Here is an 18798-nt window from a genome sequence, read left to right as displayed (position 1 = left end):
CAGGAAGTTTTAGAGCACTTAATGCTTCCTGCTGCTGACCAACTTTATGGAGATGCAGATTTCATTTTCCAACTTGGACTTGGCACCTGCACACAGTGCCAAAGCTACCAGTACCTGGTTTAAGGACCATGGTATCCCTGTTCTTAATTGGCCAGCAAACTCACCTGACCTTAACCCCATAGAAAATCTATGGGGTATTGTGAAGAGGAAGATGCGATATGCCAGACCCAACAATGCAGAAGAGCTGAAGGCCACTATCAGAGCAACCTGGGCTCTTATAACACCTGAGCAGGGCCACAGACTGATCAACTCCATGCCACGCCGCATTGCTAAAGTAATTCAGGCAAAAGGAGCCCCAACTAAGTATTGAGTGCTGTACATGCTCATACTTTTCATGTTCATACTTTTCAGTTGGCCAAGATTTCTAAAAATCCTTTCTTTGTATTGGTCTTAAGTAATATTCTAATTTCCTTAGTTGTCAGTTATAATCATCAAAATTAAAAGAAATAAACATTTGAAATATATCAGTCTGTGTGTAATGAATGAATATAATATACAAGTTTCACTTTTTGAATGGAATTAGTGAAATAAATCAACTTTTTGATGATATTCTAATTATATGACCAGCACCTGTACTACAAGTGCACATTCAATACAATTAAAGGGGCAGTGTGTAAATTTTAGCGGCATCTAGCGGTGAGGTTGCGAACTGCAACTAACGCCACACATCCCTTGAACCCCTCTCTTTCGGAGAAGCTACGGTGGCCGTCTGGCCGACATGTCGTCGTCTGAGAGAGAAGAGAGTAGCTTGTGTGAAGCAATGAGGTTTTATCTTACTTCTATCAAAGAACGGTCTCTGCTTCTAATAAACCAGACGACTATTACTACTACTACTACTACTTCTTCTTTGTGCGTATTCAACGTAGTGTCGATGCAAGCTGCCTCTAAAAACACAAACGATTTAGAAGAAGAACAACATTGACTAAATGCACTCTGTTTGTCCGTTTAGGGCTGCTGTAGAAATATGCCGGCGCATAATGGCGACTTGACATGGAGAGGGGACCCGCGGTGTATGAGATAGAAATGGCTCATTCTAAGGTAATAAAAACATAACGGTTCATTATGTAAGGTCTTTATACACCACTGAAACCTAGTTATGTATATTATATTGCATTTCTGTCAATAGATCCTCCCAAATTTTACACATTGCACCTTTAAGCGTACTTTTTTACTTTTTCACAAGAGTATAGACACAGTGGACCCCAAACAAATCTGAACTATTAAGCTACACTAAAAAATGTATAAAATTTACTGTACGAATGATATTGAATTGAAATGATAAAACAAATTATACATGCACTACAAAATGAAGACAAAAAGTACTGTGACACTTAAAACACAAAACACCAGCTGCAGATTCCGTTATTTGAATGCAATGACATTTGAACATTTTCAAGTGTGGCGCAAGTGTCCACATGCTCTTCAGGGCCTCTGTATGTTCATACCTCTGTCATGCTATTGACATGACCGTGACCACGATCGCAGTTTGACCATAAATAGAAGTGATGTGTAAGTCATTCAAAACATGTACTGTATGCCCTGTATTCTATATGTGTGAATTCAAAGGACAGGAATAAATCTGTCAGTGTCAGACCTTTAGGGCAGTCTTTACTGATGCCTGTCCTGACCAGCAGTTGTCCATCCCAGAGAACGGCCCAAAGCAGGTCTTTCGGCCCGGCGCTGACCTGTGCCACCTCTCTGGGCACCTGGATGGCGTCCCAGCGCGTCCCCTCCGGGTTCTGCTGCCCGATGCCTGAGCGGAACCACAGCTGTGTAGAGACACACACACCTTAGATCTGTGTGCTGGCATGAATAGCTTTTCAACACATAATAAACATGACAAAACATTCAGTGAGTGTTTAAATTAACCACTAGGCTGGGAAATCCTTCACATTCTTGTGAGCAAGTGGTTAATCCATAAGGAGGTGTTGGCTGAGCTCAAAATATAAAGAGCACGTCACAGAACAGCAGCGCGCTCTAGTGGTCACAAATCTGCAACTGCATTGGCATGCAGTGGTGTTCTGAAATGAGGACGCAAAGTCAACCAAGAATAACCATGAATAAAACTCATCAAGCAGTTTTATATTTATTCCAAAATAATAACTAAAGGCAGTAAGAATTTAAACAATATATTTTATTTGAGAACTGATGTTCAACTGTTCTTTTTAATAATCAACTTATTTTCATCAGTCATGCTCAGTAAACACTGGTCACAGACACAATGATGTATCTTTAATTTCAACAAGCTGATTACTCACTAAAACCCCCGCAGTCATCATGTTTTCAGGCCATTTCAAGTTTGATTTGATGTGACATAATTCAGTTCAATTCAATTTATTGTCATTGAGCCAAAGTACGAAGACAAAGACAATGAAATAGAGTTCATAAAGCGGTGATATCTAACTGGGTGAATTCTTTACTTACTTTTTAAATGAAGTCTTCCCATTAACACCATCATTTTGTTAATTTGGACCGATTTGCGAATGTGCATGAAAACAAGATGCGGGATTCATTGCACAAACCATTTATATCCAATCATAACCAATCACAGTGCGATGGAGACACTGGCTGCGTCCGAAATCGAGTACTGTTGAGTAGGTACTACGTTTGAATTTAAATTTACTTCACGACCATTGAAAAAGTACATTTTAGGGGGTCTGTTAAAACTCAATGGGCTCAGGGGAGGCAAGAGAGATGCAGTGTCCTGCTGTAACTTTACCTGCTGGTGTCGCTGTTGGACAGTGTTACTTTATAAAAACAAGTGATTTATACACTTATTAACATCACATTCTATAATATTTGAGTTATTTTCTCATCCAATTTTTGAGGAGGCACTGCCTCCCTTGCCTCCTCAGAGGAAACTGCAACTAGGTGAACTAAAACTAAAATAAAAATAGTAAAAAAAAAAAAAAAAAAAGCTGAGATAATACAACAAACAAAAATATTAGATGAAAAACTAAATCAAAATAAACGAAAATTAGAAATGTTGCTCTTTTAACTAAGTGAAATAATGTTTAAGTTTCAGTACTAAAATTACAAAAAAAACTGAAAAAGATAAATAAATATATTAAATATATTAATTGACTACATTATTAAATAAATTAAAGCCAAATAGAAACATATATAAAAAATATAAAATATTATTTAAAAAAAAAAATCACAAGAAGCAAATAAAAATCCCCTAAATCGTAAAATATATTAATAAATACTATAACAGTAGATAAACACTACTAAAGCAGCAGCACATGACACAGAACAGCAGTGGCCTCTAGTGCTCAGAAATCTGTAATGCAACCACAACTGCATCACTTTTTTTGCTAACACTTAAAAGAGTTTAGGGTCCAGTTCTCACTATAAACTAGTTGCTTATTAGCATGCATATTACTAGAATATTGGCTGTTTATTAGCACTCATAAAGCACATATTAATGCCTTATTCTGCATGATCTTATTCTACATTCTTAATCCTACCCAATACCTAAACTTAACAACTAACTTACTAACTAACTATTAATAAGCAGTAAATTAGGAGTTTATTGAGGCAAAAGTCGTAGTTAATAGTGACAATTGCACCCTAAACTAAAGTATGACCAATTTTTTAAATCCCTCACATCCCTGATTTTTGCTAATCCCTCATGGTCTTCCATAGTGCCTTTTGTGTATGCTTTTCACTATGGATATAAATTTTATTTATTTATATATACTACCATTCAGATTTTGGGGTTTGTAAACATCAAGTCTCTTATGCTCACCAAGGCTGCATTTATTTGATCAAAAGTACAGTAAATTGTGAAAAATTTTAAAATCACTCTTTTCTATGTAAAATGTAATTTATTCCTGTGGTTGTAGAAAATGAAAGGAATTTTAGGCTGATTGGCAGTTGCTACCAGAATGGTGGGTCCATTAAAACTCATTCAGTCATCTGTCTCTTTTTCTCAGTTTATTATTTTAACATGTAGGAGCAGACATTTCCCATGGTGACAAGTGCTGGTAATTGTTGGTTTATTGTCAACAACTCTAAAATTCCACACAGGCGACAGGCCATGTCTGAATCAAGCTGAGACGGCTTCTCACATACAAACACATTGAGGCTGAAGCTTAATTAGTAAGAGGGCACAGGTGTACTTATCAGGACTCAGTCAGCCAATCAGATCACAGCAGAATTTTCTACAGCGATCAAAGCTGAATTTTCAGCATCATAACTCCAGTCTTCAGTGTCACATGATCCTTCAGAAATCATTCTGATATGATTATTTGATGCTCAAGAAACATTTCTGATTATTATCAATGTTGAAAACAGTTCATATTTGTGTGGAAACCGTGATACACTTTTTTAAGGATTCTTTGATAAATAGAAAGTTAAAAAAAAAAAAAACATTATTTATTTGAAATAGAAACATTTTGTAACATTATAAATGTGACCTCCGACCTTTGAATGGTCATGTACAAACCCGATTCCAAAAAAGTTGGGACACTGTACAAATTGTGAATAAAAAAGGAATGCAATGATGTGGAAGTTTCAAATTTCAATATTTTATTCAGAATACAACATAGATGACATATCAAATGTTTAAACGGGAAAAATAAGTTGATTTTAAATTTCATGGCATCAACACATCTCAAAAAAGTTAGGACAAGGCCATGTTTACCACTGTGTGGCATCCCCTCTTCTTTTTATAACAGTCTGCAAACATCTAGGGACTGAGGAGACAAGTTGCTCAAGTTTAGGAATAGGAATGTTGTCCCATTCTTGTCTAATACAGGCTTCTAGTTGTTCAACTGTATTAGGTCTTCTTTGTCGCATCTTCCTCTTTATGATGCGCCAAATGTTTTCTATGGGTGAAAGATCTGGACTGCAGGCTGGCCATTTCAGTACCCGGATCCTTCTTCTACGCAGCCATGATGTTGTAATTGATGCAGTATGTGGTCTGGCATTGTCATGTTGGAAAATGCAAGGTCTTCCCTGAAAGAGACGACGTCTGGATGGGAGCATATGTTGTTCTAGAACTTGAATATACCTTTCAGCATTGATGGTGCCTTTCCAGATGTGTAAGCTGCCCATGCCACACGCACTCATGCAGCCCCATACCATCAGAGATGCAGGCTTCTGAACTGAGCGCTGATAACAACTTGGGTTGTCTTTGTCCTCTTTAGTCCGGATGACATGGCGTCCCCGTTTTCCAAAAAGAACTTCAAATTTTGATTCGTCTGACCACAGAACAGTTTTCCACTTTGCCACAGTCCATTTTAAGTGAGCCTTGGCCCAGAGAAAACGCATGCGCTTCTGGATCATGTTTAGATATGGCTTCTTTTTTGACCTATAGAGTTTTAGCTGGCAACGGCGAATGGCACGGTGGATTGTGTTCACCGACAATGTTTTCTGGAAGTATTCCTGAACCCATGTTGTGATTTCCATTACAGTAGCATTCCTGTATGTGATGCAGTGCCGTCTAAGGGCCCGAAGATCACGGGCATCCAGTATGGTTTTCCGGCCTTGACCCTTACGCACAGAGATTGTTCCAGATTCTCTGAATCTTTGGATGATATTATGCACTGTAGATGATGATAACTTCAAACTCTTTGCAATTTTTCTCTGAGAAACTCCTTTCTGATATTGCTCCACTATTTTTCGCCGCAGCATTGGGGGAATTGGTGATCCTCTACCCATCTTGACTTCTGAGAGACACTGCCACTCTGAGAGGCTCTTTTTATACCCAATCATGTTGCCAATTGACCTAATAAGTTGCAAATTGGTCCTCCAGCTGTTCCTTATATGTACATTTAACTTTTCCGGCCTCTTACTGCTACCTGTCCCAACTTTTTTGGAATGTGTAGCTCTCATGAAATCCAAAATGAGCCAATATTTGGCATGACATTTCAAAATGTCTCACTTTCAACATTTGATATGTTATCTATATTCTATTGTGAATAAAATACAAGCTTATGAGATTTGTAAATTATTGCATTCCTTTTTTATTCACAATTTGTACAGTGTCCCAACTTTTTTGGAATCGGGTTTGTATCATTATTTTCAGTGGTAATCAACAACATTGCACAAAACTTGTGTTAAACCAGGAATATTCCTTTGCACAAACCTTCCCTTGTTGGGACACGGCCCACAGGTAAATGTGCTTCTCAGGGCTGTCACTCATGTCCCAGCCTCCACAGCTGATGTCAGTGAAGGGCTCTGGTGGAGGTCTGCCCCGGTCCAAAGGCACCTGCACCAAAAACACACATTCTGAATGACTCTGCATATGTGGACAATAGCTAAAAGGTGTTAAATATAAAGCATTAGATAACATAGTTACAGACTGGTTGTGGTAAGGTTGATCTTTGGTTGTTTTACATTGAAATAACTACAGTTTTTAGATGTCTGGCATTTACTGGGGATTGTACCTTGGCCCATGATCCCAGCACTTTATACCTCCTGTAGCGAAGCCATCGCCTGCGACGGACACATGAATTCCACTTCTTCTCTTTGGTGAAGGTGGCGGGGAAGTCCACTGCATACTCCCACCCCTGAACGCACAGGAAGTTGCATTACACCATCAAATGATGACAGAATTTTCATTTTTGGGTGAACTATCCCTTTAAGTAGCCTTTTATTTCAATTAATAATAGTATATTATCTGCAAGTACAGTTTTTAAAATATACTTTTAAGATTTTAAGGTTCACTTCAAGTGCACATTCAAATCACGCCTCTTTTTTAGCAAGGGTAGAATAAGGTGAGTGTTGAGTTAATAGGTTAGGTGTACAGTAGGTTAGGTTTGGGATGGATGAGTCTATGATAGGTTCAGAAGTTCAGAGAGATTGTGTCACTCACTCCAGTCTCAGTGGATTCTCTCCCACAGCTTTCATCATCCACGTACCAGTCGCCCTCCCACTCCCAGTTAGCAGAAGGCAGCTCAAAGCTGTGAAGAGGCTGTGGGTTGGAGCCGGACTCATCTGTCCACTGCCAGCGGTCTGTCGGGAGGAGTGTGTCTGTGTAACCGTCAACTGGGTTCCATCTCTGGAAAACAGACAGACAGAGAATCATACTTAGCAGCAGGTCAGTGAATACTATATGGTGGATAACCACCATAGGCACTGAGGGGGACAAGTCCCCCCCCTAATAATTAGAAATGGCCAAATATTTTATATTCTTGATGCTGCTCTGCTGCACTCCATTATGCACCACTCTGTTTGTTATTAGGTTCACACAAAGTTTTAAAAGTTACAATTTTAGGCTGGTCTGCCTCAGCGGTCTAACAGCGCTCGTCACTGTCAACATGATGGCCAATCAGATCAAAGAAGGCGGGGCTTACTGTTCACAGAAGACGAGTCTAATGCAACGGCAACACTTTAGTTTTTACAGTGAAAGAGTGTGTGGTAAGATGCGAAAAATGTTTAATATTTGACAACTGTTTTACAACAGATATGTTTAACGACCCACAATAATATACAGTGATTCAAACTACTTTTTTTGAAGGAATTTTGCCATTTTGAATTGAAACTATGGTATCATTTAAATGATCCATGTCATAACTGAATGTGATGAGTCAAGTAACATTTTGCGTTTTTGACATATTAAACACACAAATATGACTGAACGTGTGCATATTTTTAAATAAAATATTATTTGCAAAGAGTTTAAATGGATAACTTCACAACTAGGCTACAATTAGACCTAGAACTTTTTAGTTTACTTTTTCTTTATTCCCTTAAATCCCTTATAACTCTTTAATTATTTAATTTATTTAAATAAAAATGATGTGATGACGTGTTTACTGGTGTGAGGGCGGGGCAACCTGTCACTCACATGAGATCCACCAATAGTAAACCACAGCCATCCAATCAATTTCCCATTTGACAAAATCAAGCCCCGCCCTACATTTGCACTTGTTCGAGAAGCCGTTTCACTCGGATATACATCACAATTAGGAAGAAAAGACTACCGCAGCTTCCATTTCATGATGACTTTAACTAATGGGACCTTATCATGTACAGTATTTAATCATGCCAATAAATCAAAATTGAATTGAAAATTTGATTAAGAAAAAAAGCTGAACACACCTGGTTTTCATAAGTCTCTTCCTGGTGGCGTATAGGCACACGACTGGGATACACATTGAGATAAACGTGATGGTCGCATCCAATGCCCCAGCAGCACTGTTGAGAGCCCGTCACGCGCTTCAGCTCTAGCACTATATCGGCAGCGAGCCTCCAGCGCCCTCTAGCGGCCGACAGACTGAACACCCGCCCGTACACATCCACTGCCCACAGCAGCGACCCGGCCATCATCGGCCCTGTCAATACAAACGTTTGTGGTCAGTAAGGTTTTGTTTATCTTTTTAAACGAAGTCTCTTCTGCTAACCAAGGCTACATTTATTTAATCAAAAATACAGTGAAGACAGTAATAATTTTACAATTTAAAAAAAAACTTTTTTCTATGTGAATATATTGTAAAATGTAATCTATTCCTGTGATCAAAGCTGAATTTTCAGCATCATTACTCCAGTCTTCAGTGTCACATGATCCTTCAGAAATCATTCTGATATGTTTAAATTCATTTTTAGTACATTTAAATAATACATATAATTTTATGTTTTGTTATCTTAAACACCAAAAATGTCAGGTGGTGCAACTGTCCGAACAAATGAACAGACTAAGAAAACTATTCAAAATGGTGTCATAATAATAAAAAAATAAAAAGCAAATACTATGGCATCATTTTAGGTTTGAAACCTTTCATATAAACAAATTTTATGAATATCAGTAGTTTTAAAGCTGTTGAGATAGTTAGCTTTTGTCCAGCAATTTGTATATTCTCTAATGTCAAGGTGGCACAACTGCAAACATGGCTTTTATTATGAATTGACAAGGTGTAATAACAGTAAACATGGCAGAGTATAAAGGTTTGTAGATCTCTCTCAAATACTAGTAAAAACTGCTAATTTCAAGTATGGGTAGGTTGGTACACTTTTCATGTCAGGTGGTACAACGACAGTATATACAGTACATCTTTGGCTGTACTGTCCGCCTGACATAAAAAACTTTAAAAAATGAATTTAAACACTTTTAAATGTTATTTAACAACTGAAACTTGTTTAAACACATTGTTCATGACTCAAAAAATATGCATTACATAAGCTTTTTTGAAGCTTTATTTATCAATGACCCATATATATATACACACACACACACAGCTCTTAGTAAACAACAGTCAAATATTTACTTCCATACCATGTTCACTATTAAAATTACACAAATAGTATTTTACAGTTCGCTTATTTAATTTGATTCATATATAGATCAAGCATGGTGACCTGTAATAATACATTTTATATAATAAATGATAGTACTCAATACACACATTATCATAGTCTTGTTAAGTAAGAGATACAGGTAACTGTTACTGGACACCAGTTGGTCGACTTGCACCTGTCTCTCTGGAATCCTTATTACAGGCCAGCCGTATTATTATCTGCTTAATTTAATTAAATGTAAAACATTTATGCACTTGCTTTTGCTGTCCTTATGATTTATGGTGTTTAACGATAATAATCGACACGACGAATATAAATTCCGACACACAACGGTTTCACATTCCGTTTACATGCGCTGCAAACAGCCTCATAAACTTACCCTCTGTGTAGTCTAATGCCTGTGCAGTGAGTCTTCATCTATCCCGTGCGTTACAAACATCAGCCATCCGTTTATTATTATTCCCAGCATTATTCTAAGGGCTCAGAGACCTAAAGCAGGAAGTTAAGGGTATTTTCGCTCTGATTGGTCAGCGCTCACGGAAGTGTCGAAATCTAAGCTTCTGATTGGACAGACTGTGTGCGCACGTATGTTTTTCCGTCGAGCAGAGCTCTCATATGCGCACCTTTACTTGATCAATTATTAATTCTTTACTCTCTCAATTATTAAACCTCAAGGGTGATACATGAGTACTAACTTTTATTCCTCACCTGTTATTTCAGACTGATGTAATGATAGACGATGATGAATTTATAAATGACTGCATTTAGATGAAAAGGCATACAAACCCCCGGTTTAGGTTTTTTCCCCCCTCATTTTTTTCATAGGCCTATGTGAAAGCTAACATTTTTATTTTTTAGTACTTACAACATAATCTTGCTGAAAATGTGTTTGAAATGTTGTTTTCCCACTTTTTCGACCTCATGTGTTTTGACGTGCATTCCTGTGGTGAGAATAAAATTCAAGCACAATTTGGGAAAAATGCGCTGTGAACATTATTTTCTTTATTAACATGAAGTAACACGCTGAGTGATATCAGAGACTCTCTCCTCTACAAAATTACATCACAGGTCAGGTGATATTAGCAGGTAAAAATTGTGAAGTGTTACATGTAAAAAAAAAACATTGCATGCAGTAACACTCCGTTGCTTTAATAGTTTGACAGCTGTATTGTTGTTTTGTACCATGTCTGTCAATACATCTGGACACTGATGCATTCATCTAAACTGTAAATGTAATAATTTACTTACTAGGGCCTGTTCGGTCCTTTAAATACGACTTGAAAAGGCGTTCTCGTTCAATTTCCGACTAGGAAACTCGTATTTACGATAATTCCGATAGCACGTCAAGGCAGCATTAAACACTCCAAGTGTTTGTGAACCAGATAAAATAATAAAGACCTACATTTTGATCTGTTTGATCTCAGCACAGTTCTATATGGTGTGTTTATGCTGCTATATAGGAAATTTGATAATTCCCACTTCTGAAGTCGTGATTACCACTTATCGCATTCAAGTTTCGACATGAGAGGGCATTTATGTGCAATTTTATGCCTAGGAAACTCGTATTTACGATCATTCCGAGAGCACGTGAAGGCAGCATTACACCATGTCGGAATTATCTGCTGCCTTCACGTGCTCTCGGAATTATCTCGGAATTTCAGATAGCAAGGCAGCATTAATTGCAACTCGTAAACTGGGAATTTACGGAGAGCTCCGACTTGTACCATGTGACCGCTGAACAACCTGACCACTGCAGAGTCATTTTGGTGTTGATAGTGCTGCCATAGAAACGCATAATTCCAAATCCAAGGATGTGAACAGCTCAGAGTATGTCACTGTTTGTCATCGATCTTGTAATCATGGTAATTACGACATGGCATGAACACATAAGTGACTCACTCCATGTACAGTAACAGTTTTTATTAGGTAGTCTTCATCTCATGATACACGATTGTAAACTGAAATAAAAGTACTGTAACTTTTTTTTTAAAATCTTTTTAGTGTGTGTGTGTAACTTTAAGACGTCACCCACCCCCCCGCCACCGCGTTCCAGTTCATCACGTGACATTGAGTCTTGTGACAGTGCAGCGAGCAGGAAAAACGTCGTGTTGAGTTTGATAAGGAGTTTCACTCTTTAACAAACCTAGATTTCTCTCATAAACGAGAGAAATCAAGAAAAGGTCGTTATGGCGCATCTTTAGGACATTTATACGTCTTAAAACCATTCCTGTCCCGAAGCTGTAAGAGCGGGTTGAAGTCGCATGGGGAGAGTGGAGGAACTTTCATCTAACGTTAATCTTTGTTTTGGTTTTTGTTTGCGTTAGTCCAGTGATCGTCCGCGTTAAAAAAAGAGATTTAAAGAAGATTTAATGTTAGTTTGCTGAAGTGGACAGGACGCCTCAGACCGGATATGGATACTAAACCTCTCCTCCAGGACAGACCTCCAGCGTACAACACGGTCCCGGCCGCGTACGACTACGGCTCGATCCCCGCGGCCGCTGCACCCGCGGCGGGCTTCCAGCCTCCGGCACCGCCGCCCTATCAAGGCAAGAGACGCTCATACTGATACTGTATTCAACCTGCTCAAAATCACTGTTATATCAGCAATAACTCACGTACTGCAGGATCATATAACGTATATGTGATGTTATTATTGTTATTATTAAGGATGTGATTTAATATAACGATACTGCTTAAGATTCCAGTTCCTTCAATTATAGTTTTTTTTTTTTTTTTTGAGGAAGAAACGATACACACACACACACACACATATATATGTATGTATGTGTATATATATATATATATATATATATATATATATATATATATATATGTATGTATGTATGTATGTATGTATGTATGTATGTTAAGATCATTTGATCTTAAAATAAGATAATCACGATAAGATTACGTTTAAAACCACTTCAATAAGTGTTTAAACAACTTTTTAATGACTTTTCACAGACTGGCAATCCAATAATTGATAACTATAAATGATTAAAAAGAACTTAAATAAAATGATTAAAAGAGAAATGAAAACAAAATAATAATAATACTTAAAAATATGGTAAAACATTTACCGAATGGAACGGCGTTACTTTCTAAAAAAAAAAAAAAAAATACTTATAAAATACTGCACTGATTTAAGTATCACGAGTTACTCATCTGATTTACGATTCACTTCGATTCACTAATAATAATCTGTCTTTTAATTCTCAAATTTTAATTTTCAAATCTACGTTTTCGTACAACTGATTTATTAGTTACATGACCAGTCAAATATGACTGACTTGTAAAACAAGTCTAGGCAGTTTTATGCAACATGCTCCAGGTCACGATTTGTGTGTAGTGTTGTTGTTATTAATTGTATTTCCGTGCTTACACTGGTTGCACCGTATGTTTTTGATTATGTGAAAGAATGGTCTGAATCTAAATATCATGGTATATGTACAAGGTAACCATTTAGTACCATGGTATATACCAAGTCACAGTTTAAAGTCCATAGTCCATAAACAAACAGACGTACACACGTTGGTTGGCTCAGTTGACAGTTTACTGATTGCCTCTCTTTCAGTACTTCATAGTGTACTTTCACCCTTGTGGAAAAAGTAGTACACTTTAGCATACCTTTTATAAAGATCTCTTATTCTGGAAATAATATACTTTGAAAGAATATACTTAAGTGTAAACCATAGATGCAAACTCCTCACCTTTCAGTGACAGCTCACCTTTTTGAGATCAAAATAGGTCACCTATGGGATTTGCATAGATCCAATGAGAAAGTGTTTTTATGGGGGTGGTCTTATAAGGGTACTTGTGAACTTACAAGTTATTATTTACAATGAACTGGTTGTTTCAATAAGTACTGTACAGTGTTTCCTTTACTCTTTAATTTAAAAACTATGTCTATAAAGGGTAATATTTTATGTATTTGAGGTCTGAGATGTGGGAATGGAGAAGAGAGAGAGGGAAAACAGTTTCCAGTTTAGCTCAGTTTTGGTGTCTAATCAGCCAATTTTGTCTTAAATAGCCTCTATAGCACTTCATATTTTATAAAATGAGATTTTGACCAAATGCTGCAACAGTATGTTTTTTTTTTTTCGTGAAAAATTACAGTTTTGGACATATAATGTAATAAAAAATAAATGAAAAAATCCCTTAAAATAACTACGAATGAGCATTTAAAGCAGATATCTTTAAAAAAAAAATCGGTGCGGAGCAATGTTCTTACCTTTTTTCCCCCCTTACCTGTTTGCATCCCTGGTGCGAACTGAATGTAATGTTTTCGGGCACTTGACTTGTATGTTATTTAGTTTAAATTTTTGTTAAATGCAATTAGTTGAACATAAGAGTGCTTTTTTTTTGATCCACTTAAGTACATATTAATGCCATTTCATAATGCGTGTATTGTCTTTATAATAATAACCGGTCTATAGTTAAAGTTTCTGCTGAATGTACTGCTAAGCATTTATGATAAACTGAAATATACTTTGTTATTTCTACTGAAACTTGTATGTTGTTTTTAAATATATTTGTAGTTACACATTTATAATGATGACATTCCAGTTTGGTACATTTAAAATATATTAACTTTAAATGTAATGTCGAATAACGCAGTACAGTTAAAATTATAATCAAGTACTTACATGTGCTTTAGTATTTTAGTCAGTGCATCAAAATAAGTGTATGTATTTATAACATAATTTTAAAAGGTCCTTTAAAAAATGGACATTAAAGGTGCAGTAAGCGATTCTAAGAAACGCTGTTGATATTAAAAATCCCCGAAACAAACATGCCCCTACCCAGTAAGATCACACCTTGGTAGCTCCGCCTCCAAATTCACAAACATTCTATGCGACACAGGCAACGCCCCCCTAATTAGTGTATTCACACCCTTTACTGCTGATTGGCTACAAGTGTATTTTGTTGCTCGGTAAGATCCACCTTCAACAGCATTTCTCAGAAATCACTTCCTGTACCTTTAAATGCACTTTTTAAAAGTCTACTTAAGTTTGCTAAGAAACAGTCATGAAATTGTACTCTTTTTATGTACACTTAAGTGGCATTTTATTTTATTAATATTACATTACCTGCAAGTGCATTTAAAAAATACTTTTAATATTTGTAGTACACTACGAGTGCACATTAGCTACTATTAAGCACACTCTTCTTTTCCTCAACTGTAGCTTCCTTTACAATATTCAGCTCTGATCACACATCACTTCTGCTCACCACACAGCGGTTCACAGCATCTTGAGGTGATAAAGTGAGAAACGCGGAGTGTTAAACGGATGTGAACTTTGTCTCATAGGTTTCCCGGCTGCCACATCAGGTTATCCCCCGGCCCCAGGCGTGCCTGCTGCCGTTGCCAGCCAGCCAGCCTACACCAGCACCTACACCATCGTCCAGCCCTCTGTGGTGGTGGTGGGGGGATGTCCGGCCTGCAGGTGAGTCTCACAACGTACAACCCACTGGATATGACCAGTCACAAAGAGTGAATACACTGTGCCACCTTATTTATATATATATATATATATATATATATTCCTCTTTTAGACAGCTCTATTTATAACAAGTTACACTATTAGTATTTTTTCAGTTAAACTTTACGTCATGTCATTTTTCTCTGAAGGAAAGAACTGAAATAAACCAGATGTAGTTCCACTGAATTCAGTGGTTTCTGTCTCCGCTCAGCCATCTTCCTGTTCGCTTGTGAGCATGTGACATGTCTGCTGTCACTTATGTCATGTCATGCCCCCCCTCAAGAAAAAAAAAAAAAAAACTAAACAAAACAGGATATATAGAATCAGATTTTTCATGCTTGATGTTAAAACCACACAATGACATTGTGTTTTAAACTCATAATTCTGGCTTTAAACTGCTTTTTAAGGTTGTTTTAATGCAGAATCATTTCCTGCTTGCTCATGTGACTCTGAGAGGGAGAGTCATGTCACATCATCAGCTCATGACAGCACTTATTTCACTCTGAACTTTGGTTCGTGCACCAGATCAGTCCAGTTTAGTGAGCATGACCACAAAACAAACAATGTGATTGTTGCTCTCTTCCTCCTTTTAAATCATACTGTACTATAACATACATACTATATAAGATCAACAGTATGTATCTGTCTATGATTAAGCATTAAAGATGTTTTTTTTATTGTTGGAATCACGTTCAGAATGATTTTATTCCAGCTTATGAACGATAAAAACATTGACAGCCAATCTGAATCCATTCTGCTTTAAAGGGCTCAAGCATCTTTATAGTTATTGTACATGGTGTGAACGAGCCTTAAGATGTTTGTTTATCATTTCTGTCCCTCTATTAAAAGTTTTGATAGACGGGACTTTCAAGGTTCAAAATATGTTCATACAGAGATCATAAAAAGTAATTTATATTAAACCAGCAGTTTAATACAAGACACATGATTGCTTTATATGATGAACATATTTAATTTAGGCTTTTATTCACATATAAACATTGATCAATGCACATCAAATATGGTCAACAGAAGCGCAAACCAATGACTTTCGTTCTCACGTCATGCAAGCACATTTGAGCTTTTGTTACAAAAAAAAAAAAAAAGTTTTACGAAGTTTTGCTTGTGTGGACTTTCAGTGGATAAATAAAAATGTATTACAAAATAATCATCTGTGTTTTGAAGATGAATGAAAGTCTTATGGGTTTTGAATAACATGAGGGCGAGTAATTGATGTGTGACAGGCCACTGTTCACTTGATAATCATGCGCAAGAAGAATTACAGGCTGATGCCTTTTTTAAATTTTTTGGGGAAGAGAAATGGTAACAGCAGAGAGTGAAATTAACAAGGTTGTACGAGAATTGAGGCATATTTTTAGCTCTTACTGTTTCAACATGTGCTGATGTGGTTTAACAACCCAGGAGGATCTTACATCAGGGCTGTCAAACTCCATTTTAGGACAAGGGCTAGATTGGACAAAACATCCCATTGAGAGTCAAATTTGTTAAACATTTGTAAGATGAAGAGTACATATACAGTTATGTTCTTCTGGAGCTAATAAAGTCCAGAATTAAAGGGTTGAAAATTGAAAATTCAGTCATTTATTACTCACCCTCATGTTGTTCCACAACCGTAAGACCTTCATTCATCTTCAGAACACAAATGAAGATATTTTTGATAAAATCCAAGAGGTTTTTTTTTTAATCCTCAATAAAAAGTAACAAAATTACCAAATTCAAGGTCCAGAAAAGCAGTAAAGACACTGTTAAAATAGTCCATGTGACTGCAGTGATTCAACCTTAATGTTATGAAGTGACGAGAATACTTTTTGTGCACAAAAACAACAAAAATAACGACTTTATTCAACAAATTCGTCTCTCCTCTGTCAGTCTCCTACAATGTCTACGGCAGAACGCCGACTCATTATTGGTGGAGGCTGTGGTCATGTGAGCAGCATGACGCATGTGTGTGATGCTGACGGAGGAGCCGGCCAATAATGAGCCGGCGTTCTGCCGTAGAACCCGGAAGCTCTGAATGTAAACAGCGTAGGAGACTGACAGGGGAGAAACGAATAAGACGTTATTTTTGTTTTGTTTTTGTGCACAAAAAGTATTCTCGTCGCTTCATAACATTAAGGTTGAACCACTGCAGTCACATGGACTATTTTAACAATGTTTTTACTACTTTTCTGGACCTTGAATGTGGTAATTTTGTTGCTTTCTATGGGGATAAAAAAAAAAAACCTCCCGGATTTCATCAAAAATATCTTAATTTGTGTTCCGAAGATGAACGAAGGTCTTACGGGTGTGGAACGACATGAGAGTGAGTAATTTTCATTTTTGGGTGAACTAACCCTTTAACTTTAACTTACAAACAACAAAAGATGGTGTATTAATAATGTAATTAAATAACTGGTCATACTGTGGGTTATTTACACAGTCCTCGACACTACCAGCAATTTTAAATCGTGATAATATTACTGTTTTTACGGATTAAATCAAATAAATGCAGCCTTGGTGAGCAGAAGAGACTTTTTCAAAAACATTCAAAAATCTTAATAATTCCAAACTTTTGACCAGACATGCAGAATTTAAACATCTTGAAACATCCTCTGAATGTTGTGAGATGTTTATATGTGCTAGTAATGAATGCGCTGACCGTGATGTTGTGCTGTGTTCAGGGTCGGTGTGCTGGAGGATGACTTCACCTGTCTGGGAATCATGTGTGCCATATTCTTCTTTCCTCTGGGAATTCTCTTTTGCCTGGCCCTGCGTCAGAGGAGATGTCCAAACTGTGGAGCCACTTTCGGCTAGAGGGACCAAAACCCTGTCGCTGTCTTTTTAATTCAGTTTTTAAAGCATCAGCATAGTTTATTTGTAATCACTGCACATGAAAAATGCCAAACGTCGCTTATGTAACTATGATAAATGACAGATCACAATAGTAACCAGCCACAAACTCTATGATTACTTCAAGATGTTTATCCATGTTTTTAGTTTATACACGCCTCGCAAGCACTATTTTCTTTTTTGTTCTTTATATGAAATCTTAAAGCCAGTCTCCAGTCATTTAATCACTAGTGCCTTTACGACGGCAGAGAAACCATGAACTGATCGAGCCGGGACTCACTGAGGGTAATTCCCATACGACTCTGGGCAAACGCCGACTCACTTTGAGTAACATTGTGTGCGTATTGTGTAAATGAAATCAATGACTTGCTTCTCTGATGTTTTTTTCAATTTCATCACAGAATGCTCCATCTACTCTTGTGTATTGAAATAACCATCCCCACGTCTTTTCATTGACTATAATATACTCACTAATCATGTTAATCACGTCTTAGACAAGATCAAAAAGAATTGTATTTATCTTCATCTTCTGTATTAATTGTTTTATGCTTCATTTAAAAAATGTTATTTGTATATCTTGGATTTCTGAATCAGTTTTAGACCATTTTTCCTTCTTGATGGGGTCTGATTTTGGGGGCCATGTTTTCATCGTACTGCACTGATGATCAATGTTATATGTGCTGGGGTTTCTGAAAGCGTCTTAGAGAGGGTGAGTACGCAGTTATGTTTCACTCAATGGACCTCAGCCAGATCTAAGTTGAATTGAAACCTGCAATAAACAAGGGAAGTTGGCGCCAGGACAATGTAATGCGTCACACAAGGACACGTAGTTAATCTTTGACAATGGAATGGTTTTCTTTCCAGTGACCGACAATCAGTCTCGGACGTGTCCAGTGTGATTTCATTCATGATGTACTCATACCATACACTAGGCACGCTATTATGATCAGTTATAACTTTTTTACATTAAAAGAATTGTAAATAAATTGTACAAGTGTTGCTTTTTCTGTCTGTTAACTCTATTGGACCTCATTTGGAAATGTCAGTGCACAGAACAACATTTTGAACTTCCTCATCAGTGAAACTTATATCAAACTTCCTCATCAAACTCACCTGACATGTAATAATTTACATATATATATTTATATATTTTGAAGAATTT

At 37.0% G+C, this 18798-nt stretch overlaps 2 protein-coding genes across 2 annotated transcripts in view; one reads left to right on the top strand and one right to left on the bottom strand.

Annotated features, from left to right (window-relative positions):
* Positions 1-10880, bottom strand: part of tecpr1b (tectonin beta-propeller repeat containing 1b) — a 42846-nt gene extending 31966 nt beyond the window's left edge. Inside the window, exons 1-6 of the mRNA XM_051888694.1 lie at positions 9686-10880; positions 8113-8345; positions 6884-7069; positions 6456-6578; positions 6155-6277; positions 1655-1829 (exon numbers count right to left, since the gene is read on the bottom strand). Of these exons, the coding sequence (XP_051744654.1) occupies positions 1655-1829; positions 6155-6277; positions 6456-6578; positions 6884-7069; positions 8113-8340 (835 nt within the window). The 5' untranslated portion in view covers positions 8341-8345; positions 9686-10880. The remainder of the gene's footprint in view (positions 1-1654; positions 1830-6154; positions 6278-6455; positions 6579-6883; positions 7070-8112; positions 8346-9685) is intronic.
* A 481-nt stretch (positions 10881-11361) lies between these two features.
* bri3 (brain protein I3) lies at positions 11362-18622 on the top strand. Its single transcript, XM_051888693.1, has 3 exons — positions 11362-11852; positions 14618-14753; positions 17468-18622. The coding sequence occupies exons 1-3, from the start codon at positions 11717-11719 to the stop codon at positions 17598-17600; spliced, it is 405 nt and encodes a 134-aa protein (XP_051744653.1). The 5' UTR covers positions 11362-11716; the 3' UTR covers positions 17601-18622.
* Positions 18623-18798: the final 176 nt, after the last annotated feature.

The sequence above is a fragment of the Ctenopharyngodon idella genome, chromosome 3 (assembly GCF_019924925.1).
Source record: "Ctenopharyngodon idella isolate HZGC_01 chromosome 3, HZGC01, whole genome shotgun sequence".
Classification (NCBI taxonomy): Eukaryota; Metazoa; Chordata; class Actinopteri; order Cypriniformes; family Xenocyprididae; genus Ctenopharyngodon; species Ctenopharyngodon idella.
This window is presented reverse-complemented; position numbering and strand designations above follow the sequence as displayed.